Consider the following 13,807-nt stretch of genomic DNA (forward strand, 5'->3'; position numbering starts at 1 on the left):
GCCCCTCTTTTACAAAATAAGTGGAGAGCATCCATTAAGACTTCCTCTCCAGCTGGGGCTATCCTTCTGCCGTCTGCGGTGCCTCATTACTGTCTTTCTCTTTCTCTCTTTTTTTCTCTCTCCATCCATCAGCCTATCTTTAACACTGAATGCACAGTTCCTCTATCTCTGTCCAGTGTTATATTTTGGCAGTGACTCTGCTGACTCTCTCTGCTCTTCCTCTCATCTTCCCTTCTTTCATGCTCTTTATAACTGCTGGCCTGTGAGTGGTGGAGGTGTTGGGCCTCATATGTCACTTCGACACTGTTGACATAACCCGTTGTGACCTTATTGGCTATCAAAAGATAGCACTCGCATTCTTTATTGGATTTGATATCCTTTTTTACTGACCTGGGATCAGTGGTTCCCAAACTGTGGAAGATAGATAGGTAGGTAGATAGATAGATAGATAGATAGATAGATAGATAGATAGATAGATAGATAGATAGATAGATAGATAGATAGATAGATAGATAGATAGATAGATAGATAGATAGATAGATAGATAGATAGATAGATAGATAGATAGATAGATAGATAGATAGATAGATAGATAGATAGATAGATAGAATTTAAGTTCACAATTAGATCATACCAATTTAGGTCAACCAATGACAAGCAATGCTTCATTTTATTCAGTCTGTGGTGTAAAAGGTTGCATTAGCAGAAAAAAACACTTCAGCAAAACATGATCAGGTCAAAGTGTCTGAATAGTTTTATTCCCAAATGTGTATCAACTTTACCTTTAGTCCACTGGAAGAATAGTTTTTGGGTATAATATGTCACAGATGACCTTTTTTTGCTATCCTCACTTTCATAAATGAACTATAGTGTCCTGCACCCACTAGCAAAAATCATTTTTGGTTTGATTGTAGATCAACAATGTAGACCGAAGAAAATGTAATTATTATCAGAAAATGAATGTTTATTCATGTTAGCTTATTGACTAATACAATTCAATTTGACCCTTCGCTAAGCCCCGCCCCCCGTAGTTACTGTTGCTACGCCTGTCAAGCTTTCGCGCCTGGCACGTCTATTACAGTATGTATGCGCCGGTGTCAGACATTTCCGAGGAGATTAGTCATTTCTGGCGAACAGGGGAAATATCTGAGAGAGTAAGAAAAAAGGGACTGCAGTATGTATTTGCGGGATATATCCGCGACATATTATGCAACCGATTACAGCATAATTTCAATAAAATTGAAGCTAAAGCCTATGGTCTCAGCGCAATCAGCAGCTGCCTCATGTGTATGTTCATGCACAACAGGGTAAGTAAAATGAGAAAATAATCAAATAATTATAAATCAAACAACTTATCAATAAATCTTGTGGAATAAACACAAGACATTAGCCTGAAAACTTTGCAATGATTCTCCGGCTTAACGTTATATTTAGCGCGCCGGGCTACTGCTCACATGTCGTGTGTCTATAATCTACTCCGACCTGGCACTAGCCTGAGATTCTGACCTGAGCCATTCATCAAAAACCACACATTTACTGAAACCTTATAACAGAAAGCCAGTCTCTCAAACATGATGGGTTTTATTAATATTATAAACACAGCCACTGCAACAATCCTTATGATGAAGGTCTTAATTTGCACACATTTTGTCTAAACAAAACTACAATACAAAACTAATAAATAAAGCTAAGACAGTTCTTTTTATAGTCTATATACTGCATCATATGTAATAACTTGCATCAGTCAAAAACCTCATGTATTTTCAGTTTGTTGAAGCAAACTTGGTGTTTTTGTTAATCCTGACGACATCTAACGTTAGTTGTGAATGGGGTCTCACACACACTGCTTGATTCAAGGCTGGTATTTCTTACCTTCAGTTTTACATTTTGGGGAAGGAAAAAAAAATACACCATCTGTCCAAACTTTTAGGATAGGCATCAGATTTGCACAATCCATACGCACAGATTTGCATCGGCATGTTTCCCTCGCTCGAAAGCTTGACAGACCTTCCGTGCCTAGTTACGGTTGCTAAGCCACGATTGGCCTGTGGTGGTATTCGGGCGTGGCTTAGCGAAGGGTCAATTGTGACAGTACTAAATTAAAGTTTATTTCCATCTCCTGATTGCAAGAACTTCTGTTCAAATAGCTCAGCTTAATTTACTTTGCGCAAAATGTAGGTCCTTAGGCACCAATCCGTGTTATGGTAGTATTATTTATTTACTATTATAGTATTTATTCATATTTTGATTTATATTATATATACAGCTTGTATTTATATATTTACTTCATTTTAGTTTTAGTAGTTTTAATAGTTGTATGTGCTTTTGTAATTTTTAGGGTTTTATATATTTCTATTTAGCTTTATTTTAGTACTTCAATTTAAACATATTTTATTTTAGTTGCCAACCTTTTTTTCAGCTGTATTTCAATTAACGGAAACACAGGGGATCAAGCAATCATCTGGAAAGCACAGCATTATGTTAATAAAAAGCAAATTAATTTATGTGCCCTTAATGTTAACTCAATGTCAATAAGGTTTCTAATAGCACACCATGTTATGCCTGTTCTTTTTCCTCCTCCTAGTCGTTGTTCATTGGTGCTGAAATGTGGGCATTTGAGCAGATTTATCTTGAAAAGCTTGAAAGGCCCGGTTATGAAAATCAACAATGGGCATCTCACACTTGTTCCCACGATTGTGATTCATTTGTAAATACATTATAACGCCTCTGTGCTACATTGTGGGACCAAGTGCATTTAGGGCACCTCATTTTCATGCACATCTTCCATTTGGTGTGTGGGTGGCGAGAAAGTTTGGGAACTTCTGATCTTTCTGCTCAGATATGCCCATCATTGCGACCTTTTATCCTCCTTTATATCACTTTGTGTTGTCCCCGTTTTACAGGGTAAAAGCCACAGCATTGATTCAGCCTACAAATATCTCAAAACGCTCTCATTTTCATGCCAGTGAGAACCTAAATGCATAAAGGTTTTTTATGGCACAGTGTGAAACGAAACTAATCATGAGTATTTTGCTAGTGCTGTGGCAGTCACTGCGTTTGAAATGCTAATTCCTTTGGCACAAGCCACACTCACGTTTGATTTTTCTTTTTTTATCAAATCCAAATATCTTTGTTCTTTGAACACCAAAAATAACACCGAAGGCTGAATCATTTCTTCCGTCCAAAGATCCCCAGAAAACATTGCACCATACTGTTCTGCACTGTCAGATATATGTTTGTTTAATTGCTCAATTTGAAGCGGTTATGTAAGATTTGATTAAACGTCTTTTAAGTCCAGCCGTAACATTACATACTATGGTTCAATCACTCAAGACACATTCTTCATGACAGACAGTAATGCCAACAGAAACTCATCCTTTGTGTCCCCCTCAATGGCCTTGAGCGGTAGTTCTCATAAACTGAACTCTGAATTACACAATACTGAATGAAAGGCCTTACTGTAAGCGGAGATAGATGTCACTAAGCTATTTTGTGCCGTTTGAAGTTGATGTTTTGCCCTTTACCGGATTTCATTAATCTGGTGTCAATTTCCTGCTCTGAGCAAATACTGTCACAGAACTGTGAGATCATTAATTACACCACCAAACAAGACTGGCTTCAGTAACGAGACGCTCTCTATCCTCAGGCGTACCCGTCTCTGAAGCCCTTGGCGTCCTGGACACGGGACCTGTGCCAGCGTGTGGGGCAGTTTGCTCGCTGGGCAGGAACTGCTCACCCTCCTGTCCGCTTCTGGCTGTCTGGATTCACCTTCCCCACGGGCTTCCTCACCGCCGTACTGCAGAGCTCTGCAAGACAGAACAACGTGAGACTCAACAGCATGTCACCAGACTCCAACATATTCACATTTCACACATGCATAACTGAGTCTTAGGACACTCTTAAGACGTCAAAAACATGTGGTGATGACTCTTTCTTGTCCTCTAATATCAACATGACATCATGACTTTGCGTAAGCATACACACCACTTTCTATAGCCAAGTGACGTTATCTGTACACATTTTGAGCTATCCGCGAGTATGTCTACGCCAAAACGAACCATCATCTCAGCGTGTATATCTACGGCGTGATTATGCATGTATGTCTACACCGAAACTAACCATTATGTGCTTGTGTGTGTGTGTGTGTGATGGGTAGGTTTAGGGGTAGGGGCAGTGTAGGGGGGATAGAATGAAATGGTGTTGATAAACACACTAAAAAGCGATTATGCGTCTTGATAGCAAGCCAAAATGGCATACGAATTGGCGTATAAGATGTACACTATTTCATGAGATCAGTCTGCTAATTTTTAACTAGAGAGGGTACAGTCAAAGAAACACTACCGTTTTAAACTTTTGGTGGTGGTGTTAAAAGCAGGACAAATTAAATTAATTTTACATTGGTATAATTGCCTGTTCTTTTAAACTTTCTTTTAATTAAAGAATCCAAAAACATTGAACTCTTACAGAGCCCACATTTTTTGACCAGCAGTGTAACCATCAGGTGACTAAAATATGCAGTGTTAGGGGAGTGCAGAATCTGTAAAATGTAAATTATTTTAACAAAATAAGAGGGATCATACAAAATGCATGTTAGGTTTTATTGAATACTGTCCTGAATAAGATATTTTATATAAAATATATTTACATATAGTCTACAAGACTATTCTGGGGAAAAAAGGTTCAAAGGTTTACATGCTTATCAAAGGTTCATTTTTTAATATTTGAACCCTTTCCAGCAGTGACTGCATGATTTTGAGATCTATCTTTTCACACTCAAGAACATTGGTCAGGACAAACAAGAGAATCAAAAACAACCATCACAAAACACAAAAACAGCCGTGGATCATCCAGGGAAAGACAAAAAGTATTAAGAACTTTTGATATGCATGTAAACTTTTATTTTTTACTATATGTAAATATTGTACGTAAATTATCTTAATTTAAAAAAGCCCTGTCATCTGAATGGAATAACTGACCCAAAAAGGAAAATTCTGTCATCTACTTCCCATCATGTTGTTCTAAATCTATTTGTCTGACTTTTTTTTGCATGACAAGATATTTTGAAGAATGTTTCAACTGGTTTTGTCCATGTAATGAATGTCAGTGGGGTAAAAACAGCACTGACTAAAGCAGCTTTTCCACCGTGGGGTCGAATGGTTCTGAGAAAAGTAAGGAATAGTTCCAGTTATATTTCCATTTGAGCTTGGTTTGGGCCGGATTTCTCAGGGATGGTCGCCACTCAGGATTGGTCACTTGTCTGGTTCCTGTTAGCAGTTTCTCTGTAGCTGGCCAAGCATGCTATTTGAACGACATAAACACAAGTTAATGATAAAATGTAAATAAACATATATCAACCTCCATAATACGGTTGCTATTTACATCTACCGTCTGTAAACTCTTGTGTTATCAAGACAACGACTGATGCGTTTGTATTAGATTCCAGAGAGCTCCGTTATCAGCCCTGCAGTGGAAAATGAAACCTTATCCTTACCGGCTGGGCCGGATTGGCACGGAATGGAACGGTTAAGCAATGAGACAGTTTTGGCCCGTCAGTGGAAAAGCAGCTTAAGTGTGTGACTAAGCTACAGCTCCCATCATTCTCTGTGGAAGCACAAGAATGATAAAATACTCAGATAAAGCAACAATTACACACCGAATGTCTATCCTTTGCACTTCATTTCCGTGCATCAGCTCTTAAAAAGCTTCTTGAGGAATTTAAAAGAGTAAAATAACTAATTTGGTCATTTTATCACTTCCTGATAACAATTTCCATACTCAAAAGTGGTAGCCTACCAAAAAGTGTTTGTTTTTTATATATTTTTTAATGCAGCCTTACATTTCCCATACAGTTTTCAATCACACCAAATCAATGGTCTATAATTCATTTGAGAAACATAACACATCCGCAGCGCACTCCTGCCCCATTACCCCTCTAATGCTCCAGTGGTGATGTTTATTCCCTATTCCTTTTGGGATCTACAGACAGGAGTTTCATACACCCCCGAAATCACACTGTGCTCAGCCACTCAGTTCCTTAAGGAGTGCGCCAGCAAAATGAGCTGCATCTGATGATCAAGAGACACCTGCGGCACTTCAGGGCAGCCAATTCTGTAGCAAATGGACTGAAAAACAAATGTCCTAATGTGTAATGTCCCCACACACACCCACAGGTGGCCAGAAAGAACTGAGGATACACTCAAAGTGGGCACATGTTGGCCGTACTGTAACTGTGTGTGTGTGTGTGTGTGTGTGTGTGTGTGTGTGTGTGTGTGTGTGTGTGTGTGTGTGTGTGTGTGTGTGTGTGTGTGTGTGTGTGTGTGTGTGGAGATGCTGGCAGTGACACTGATATCAGTGTTGTGTTTTCTGTGCAGGTGTCTATAGACACTCTATCATGGGAGTTCACTGTCAGCATTGTGGATGACAACAATCTGCTTTTCCCTCCCAAGGTGAGTTACTGCTGCCATCCCCTGTCCATTAGGAGCTGATGCACCTGACATTTGCATCTCTCTCTCTCTCTCTCTCTCTCTCTCTCTCTCTCTCTCTCTCTCTCTCTCTCTCTCTCTCTCTCTCTGTCTCTCTCTCTCTCTCTGTCTCTCTCTCTCTCTCTCTCTCTCTCTCTCTCTCTCTCTCTCTCTCTCTCTCTCTCTCTCTCTCTCTGTCTCTCTCTCTCTCTCTGTCTCTCTCTCTCTCTCTCTCTCTCTCTCTCTCTCTCTCTCTCTCTCTCTCTCTCTCTCTCTCTCTGTCTCTCTCTCTCTCTCTGTCTCTCTCTCTCTCTCTCTCTCTCTCTCTCTCTCTCTCTCTCTCTCTCTCTCTCTCTCTCTCTCTCTGTCTCTCTCTCTCTCTCTGTCTCTCTCTCTCTCTCTCTCTCTCTCTCTCTCTCTCTCTCTCTCTCTCTCTCTCTCTCTCTCTCTCTCTCTCTCTCTCTCTCTCTCTTCATGTCACATGATCCTTCAGATGTTTTCACTGGTACTCACCCCAAACCTGGATAAACTGACTCCTGGGTTATCTTGCTTCGTGTCATGCTCATAATTTATTCGGGGTTAACAATTAATCCTGTGTATTAATAAGAGGATGCTTCACACTGTACATTCTTAAATCATGGATTAACATCTTATTTGCATATTTGCAGCGCCTTCGATAAAGGGACGCGCGTGTCTGGCTATCACCAGACCAAGCTCAATTTAAAAATGAACATTGATTCTGCTCTGTATTTTATAACACAAGAGGCGTGATCAACAGGCATTATTTGAATAACTCTGTACGCAATTGGATAGTCCTTCAACCAATCAGACCACAAGAGGCGTGGTTAACGAGCAACGACCCATCGCTTCTCTATCTGTCATCGTGTTAAACCCGCCAATAGCGCACCAGTTGGATAAGCCCGTCTGTGATCGGTTCCAAGAAGTCCTCGCTGCAGCCTGTAGCACGATGACGTACTGGATCAGATCCAACGCGTACTGGACGCGCATGCGCGGTGGTTTCATTCACAATTCGATGACGTCATATACGCATGCGCAGAAGAGTTTTGGGGACATCATTGAATGCACAGGAGAGTTTTGCTGGATAGATAAATACTCAAACCGCTCGCGCAAAAATAACGATTAATAACATGCTCACGCCATCAGGACACACGTTTTGCATTTTCCCATGAATGTGTAGGCTACTGGTATTTTAAAGTTCTTTACAGATCGTGTTGCATTAAAATTACAGAGACAATTAGGCTACTTGACTCATTTTTCCTTCCACTCAACAGCAAGTATGATCCGAATATATAAAAATGAACTGTTTTGCATGCATGTACAGCGAAACTAGGATAATTTAAGCATCACATTTATGAAAAGATGATTTATTAATCAATAATTACTTAATACTATTTATCAGTACTACAACTACACAGTTTAGAACATCATCTATATACAATAATGATCATACATTAAGACTAGCACATACGCATTATAAATTAACTCAGAGATCTGTATGAATGACATTGCCATAACGATCCACCATCCAGTACGTATTGGATCTGATCCAGAAACGTCATCGTGCTACAGGCTGCAGCGAGGGGTGTCTCATCGGTTCCCGCAAAAGTGTAACAGAAGCAGTAGAAATGAATGTACAGGTTTCCAGACTGAGTTGAGTTGCCGGGCAAAATTAAATCGCTGGCAGATCAGGCTGGGTTTACCCAGTCTAAGAGTAGGAGTGTAATACTGGCCAAATTTGCCCATTGGCCTCTGTCCATCATAGCCTTCAAATCATCCCCCTCTCCTGATTGGCTTAATCACTCGGTCTCCTCTCCACCAATCAGCTGGTGTGTGGTGGGCGTCCTGGCACAATATGGCTGCCGTCGCATCATCCAGGTGGTGCTGCACATTGGTGGAGGTTGAGGAGACCCCCATTTAAAGCGCTATCTAAATGTAACAAATTATTATTATTAAATGTAAGTACACGATTGGCTTTCTGTTGCTAGCTGTAATGTGACGAAGGACGACTCTTTTCAGGCAGATAAAACTGACTGAGAATCAGCCAATCAGAAGTGTCACTGCACTCTGCGGCTCGCGGAAGATACACTTGGAAGAGATCGCTGACGTTGAAAGACTGTGCAGTGTTATTTCATAAATAATATAAGAAAGTTTCGCTGTACTTATTTACAAGTTTCTAGTATGATGTGAGTACAACAACCAGTAACTATGCAGGAGTTTGTTGTTATTTTTACCTCACTTTTACCTCAATAATGTCGTGGCAAGTTGCTGCTCATTGTCACACAGTAAAATGGCGGAGCTTCGTACCGCTATTGTGTTTAATTGTTGAGAACAATGTTTATTACTGGAAGTGTTGCTCTGCAAACCTTATGTGCCTTAATTTCAAATAATTTCTGTTCCTGCACGACGTGTAACGTTGTTTAATTTAAGTAATAACTCTGCAGTCCATAATTATTAAATGTTCAGCTGAATTTGGCATATTGTATATTGTTGTAATTAATGTGCAGTAAAGTAAGTAATCTTTGAATAGAGATATCATGTACATTTCTCAGTTTGTATTAACTTAGTAATAATCGTTTATTATTACACTGTATTCAAGTCATACATAACGAAACTATAATTTAATTTCGATTGTGTTTGTTTATTATATACCTGTTAGGCAGGTGATAATTATTTGTTATTTATATTGAGTTTACATTTGTACGGATTTATGTCTGTATCTTTATTTCAGAACCACACACACATACTTTGAACCTTTATTTCAATAAACACCTAAACAGAATATCTCTTCTGCATTCTAATCGATGCCCCCAGGTGGTCACAACCTTCCAAAGACCAGTCAAATTATACAGTCTGTAACGCTTGTGTCCGGGTGAAAAATGCGGATAGCTCACTTAATATAACTGGAGTGGATGCAAACATGGAGGCAATTAACGTCAAACAGATCGCACTTTATTCCTCGCTGAACTTTCATCACAAACTCCATTTCCGTCTACAGCATTACTCAATAAAACAAAATAACTGACTGTTAGCAACAGCAAAACAGAGAATAATCCCCACACATGGGGGCTCAAAACTCAGTGCGCACATACACAAGATGCAGAACTCGTTTTCAGGGAGTGCGCGCAGCTCTTAAAGGAGCCACACTATATTTCTACTCGTTACAAGTCCTTAAAGTCCCAGTGAACCGGAAGTTGCAACCGACTTTATTTCAGTGATTTGACGTATTTCCGAGAGAAACGGAATACTGAATGAGCCGAACAGAGGGCGTGACTTGTTTCCCCCTCCCTGTGACCTGATTGGATATCCACAACTTTTCTGCAAGTCTTAGTGGGGGTCGCCATGACACTCGATACTTCCTTCATTCTCTACACACAATGGACGCGAATTTGCGTCATGGGAGGGGCTTCTGCCAGGCAGCGGCAGTCGTCAGAAGGACGAGCCAAGTTAAGACTGCTCTCGCCGGGGTTAATGAGCGCTGAGCGCCGCGGTCTCACACCTCCGAAACCTTGCTTCCATAAACCATCCAACATAAACGGACCCGTTTGACATGTTGCCTAGCACTCTACACACTCCATACAATGTCCAACGAGCTTCAAATAAACTCAAGAATTGTGATGTAGAAGTAATATTTGTATTTTAATATATGTAATTGTTGAAATGTTGTTCATGTCAGACATTGTCAGTAGACTTTTTTTTAGTCAACATGAAAATAGATGCATGAACTTCAATGAATTGAAGTGCATTGTAATAAAAATTAACATTTAATTGCTGTAAATGTAATTATTGAGTTTATATATTAGTTTAACCTATTTAAAATACTGCAGTAAAATGCCTGCGCCGCATAACTTACGTGAATCGCTTAGTGCTACAGATATTAGGAAGTTCTTGTAAGATAGTCAGATCCATGCGATCTGGGACATGTGATCATTTTGCCTGAAGCGTTGTTATAAAAGTTGCACAAATCCCATCTCGTGTTGAGTCCAGTTTATGGAGGATTCTCGAGTGAAGTGCTTAGAACACAACCGCGACCTATCTGATATCCCTCCTTCCTCAAAATGCAAAAAATCGAGCCATCGCGACCACAACCGGGGATTTTTCAGTATTGGAAAAAGTGTTACGGGAGAGCCACAACCTAAAATGCACCTCCTCGCCATGTCTGTTTATTAGCTCGCGGGCAGCAGACTGTCATTTGGATGGGCGTGTTTAATGATGGCATGTCGAAGCCCAAGCCGTCAAACAGGCATCATCAAAAAAAGGCCTGCCAATGTAGGGGGGAGGAGCATTTTCAGCCAAATAATTTTTTGATGCGGATTGACTTGCACGGCTGGATTGTTCACCACAAAACAAGCAATTTGCGCTAGCAAAGTAAATATGATCAATTTTGATTTCATGAGGACTTTAAAAATCACCATAACATGTAACATTCTATCATTGAATCGTTTCACTCTCTACAAGTTTGTCTCTGCAATGCAGGGTTAACCCCGCTTCTAAATTACAGGTGTGCCTAAATTTACCAGGGGTTAAAAGCATTGTGTGAAAAGCACTTATGTCACGTATCCAAGTGACATTCTTGCACTGTAGACGCCCTCATGCTCTCTCAATTTTTTAATGAGTTTTTCACTCGACTTCTTGTTTCCCAGGATGGAGTGCTCATCCAGGGGCTGTATCTGGAGGGGGCGGGCTGGGATAAGAAAGCGTCCTGTCTGGTGGAGGCAGAGCCCATGCAGCTGGTCTGTCCCATGCCCACCATCCACTTCAAACCCGTGGAGAGCCGCAAGAGGGTCGCCAAGAGTGAGTACACGGTCGCCCATTCACACCAAGAACCACGAGTAAAGTCCGTCGGGACAAACTTTGATGTTGGCTTGACAAAGCCGTATGAAAAGTTTGGAAGTTTTATAAGCTTTAAAATTTAAGGACGTGAAAAAGAGAAAGCAATACAGCTCTGGAAAAAAATAAGGGACCACTTAACGTTGATTTCTGAATGTTGACTGGTCTCTTTTTTTTTTTTCCAGAGCTGTACATTGCTAGCATGAATGAGCATATTTTGTATGCATGTTTTAACAGGTTCCTATCCATGTTTAACTTCCTACTTTATCTTTACATTAGTATGTTTTAACACATTGCTAGCATGATGTTGGTAACATGATTTATGTTATTTGCATGAATTAGCATGTTGCTAGCATGATTTCAAAATGTTAATAATAATAATTAGCACATTGTTATCATGTTTTAGCATGTTATTAACATAATTTAGCATTTTGCTAAAGTAATTTAGCATTATAATCACAAATTAGCATATCTCTATGATGCTTTCTAGCATGTTCAGCTTGCTAGCATTAATTAGCATGTCTCTAGCATGATTTTGCATGTTTTTATGTTGCCTTCATGTGCTATCGGAGTTATACTAAAAGTTTGATTCTTAGTTTTAAAAAAATGACTTTGAACGCCCTACAAAATTTCATATTTTGCAATCACAAAAAAAGCATGTTGCTGGCATTTTTTAACATTTTGCTATCATGATCGTACGTTTAATGAAACGCTGTCTTTCTCAGGGGATGTCATTGTTTATTCTAAGCATACTGCAGTTTGTCATCTGCCCCTTTAAATGCTCGAGCTCTGAAAGCAGGATAGACTCTGATTAGCTGTCAATGTTTTTATCATTTGTTGTTATTTATTGTTATGGTTATTGTTAACTTCCTTGGTGTGAACAGGCCTTTACACACAATCAAGTTTAGTCAGTCCATTTAGTAATTGTGTGTGTGTATGTCCAGATATGTACTCCTGTCCCTGCTACTACTACCCGGTGCGGTCTGGAGGTACTGGTCGGCCATCATTCGTGGTGGCAGTGGACCTGAAGTCTGGAGCTGTGTCGTATGATCACTGGATCAGGAGAGGAACCGCGCTGCTCATGAGTTTTGATAACTAAACACTCTCACTTCATTAACACAGTCTAATTTTACACAGTGTGCTCCACAGAAGACAAGCACTTGTTAGCCCTCTTTACACAGCGAATAAATGTCTTTTAAAGAGGAGAATGTAACGTGCTAAATCATACATGAAAAACCCGTCACAATTTGTTATGTTTTATGGTCTTGCATAATTGTAAATTAATTAAAATGTGTTTAATAAAGCAGACAAAACAGCTCAGCATTGTTATATTGAGGAGTGCTGCAGATTTTCGAGACATTAAAGTATTAGACTGTTAATGTATTTAACAGGCAAAAGTTTCATTTGATTGGACAGTACATGCCTGCAGGATGTCAGCAAGAGGCTGTCTGGCGAATTTTTCGAATCGACCAAAAGGTGGCGCTGCAGTTGATGAATTTACTTTTTATATCTCAGAAATGATCCAAGTGTTTTTTTCTGTGCCATTTTTTGAACTGTCACTGTCCAGTTTAAGTAGTTCCAGTGTGGATACATTTCTATTGTAAAAATCACGAGTTATCTTCATTTATCTTATATAGCCGCTCTGGAGAAAACAGTGATTTTAAATATTAAGTTCACTAGTCATATAGATATGCATTATAATGCATTTAAAGGAAAGGGCACATATAGGACAGTGTACAGATATGTGTGTGTGTAAGGCTGTGAACCCACTAGGAATCAATTTCTTGTAGACCTGAAATGTACTGAGCAATCCAGGCTTCTGCCAAATCCAGCTAATTCAGTCTAGGACAATCTTTCACATGCCACATTTTTTTGTGATAGATTGCACTGTAATTTAAGAAAACTGTGATCCAGTTAGTTGAAACACCACCAAACCGTCTGTATGTTTGACAATTGCGGTCGTTTTTTCACAGTCGGCTTGAACCGTGATGATTGACGTATGTGGCTATATTTGTTCTTTAGAGCTGGAGGGAGAGAGAAGTGGCGACCTTCTCAGGACACTCATAAGATTGAGGGAAATTCTTGGAAGAAGAGAACACAAGAGAGCGGAGAAACTGGAAGAGAAGAATAGTTCTGAGGGAAGGGGAGAGTGAGGGTGGCCTCCGTGTAAAGCTGCATTCACTCGGCCATCCTCTTCTGAAAGAGCCAGACTTGCTCAGACTGTAAGGAGCTCTTTATTCAGCCACAGGTCTGTGTGTCTCTGTACCTCTAACTGGTTGTTGGGGTGCTCATAGCAACATGTCTAATTCACATTCAAATTGGCCTCCAAGGCGCCATTGTAATCTTTTAGAGTACTTCAGAATTTTTTTTTTCTTCTTAAAAAAATGGAAGTTAAAAAGGAGGAGGGAGAGAAAGACATCTTTTGATTCGCGAAATGGAGGATGAAGTCCCCAGGGTTTATTCATCACCCCAATGTTCCCACCTCAGACCCATTGAGA

The 13,807-nt window shown here is 39.9% G+C and overlaps 1 protein-coding gene across 2 annotated transcripts in view; it reads left to right on the forward strand.

The window, feature by feature from the left end:
- dnah2 (dynein, axonemal, heavy chain 2) overlaps positions 1–12,629 on the forward strand; it is a 234,435-nt gene extending 221,806 nt beyond the window's left edge. For both annotated transcript variants that reach the window (XM_067446627.1, XM_067446618.1), the window contains 4 exons: positions 3,647–3,823; positions 6,372–6,446; positions 11,123–11,273; positions 12,254–12,629. In XM_067446627.1, the coding sequence (XP_067302728.1) occupies positions 3,647–3,823; positions 6,372–6,446; positions 11,123–11,273; positions 12,254–12,408 (558 nt within the window). In that variant the 3' untranslated portion in view covers positions 12,409–12,629. The remainder of the gene's footprint in view (positions 1–3,646; positions 3,824–6,371; positions 6,447–11,122; positions 11,274–12,253) is intronic.
- The last annotated feature ends 1,178 nt before the right edge of the window (positions 12,630–13,807 follow it).

This window comes from Pseudorasbora parva, chromosome 1 (assembly GCF_024679245.1).
Source record: "Pseudorasbora parva isolate DD20220531a chromosome 1, ASM2467924v1, whole genome shotgun sequence".
Taxonomy (NCBI): domain Eukaryota; kingdom Metazoa; phylum Chordata; class Actinopteri; order Cypriniformes; family Gobionidae; genus Pseudorasbora; species Pseudorasbora parva.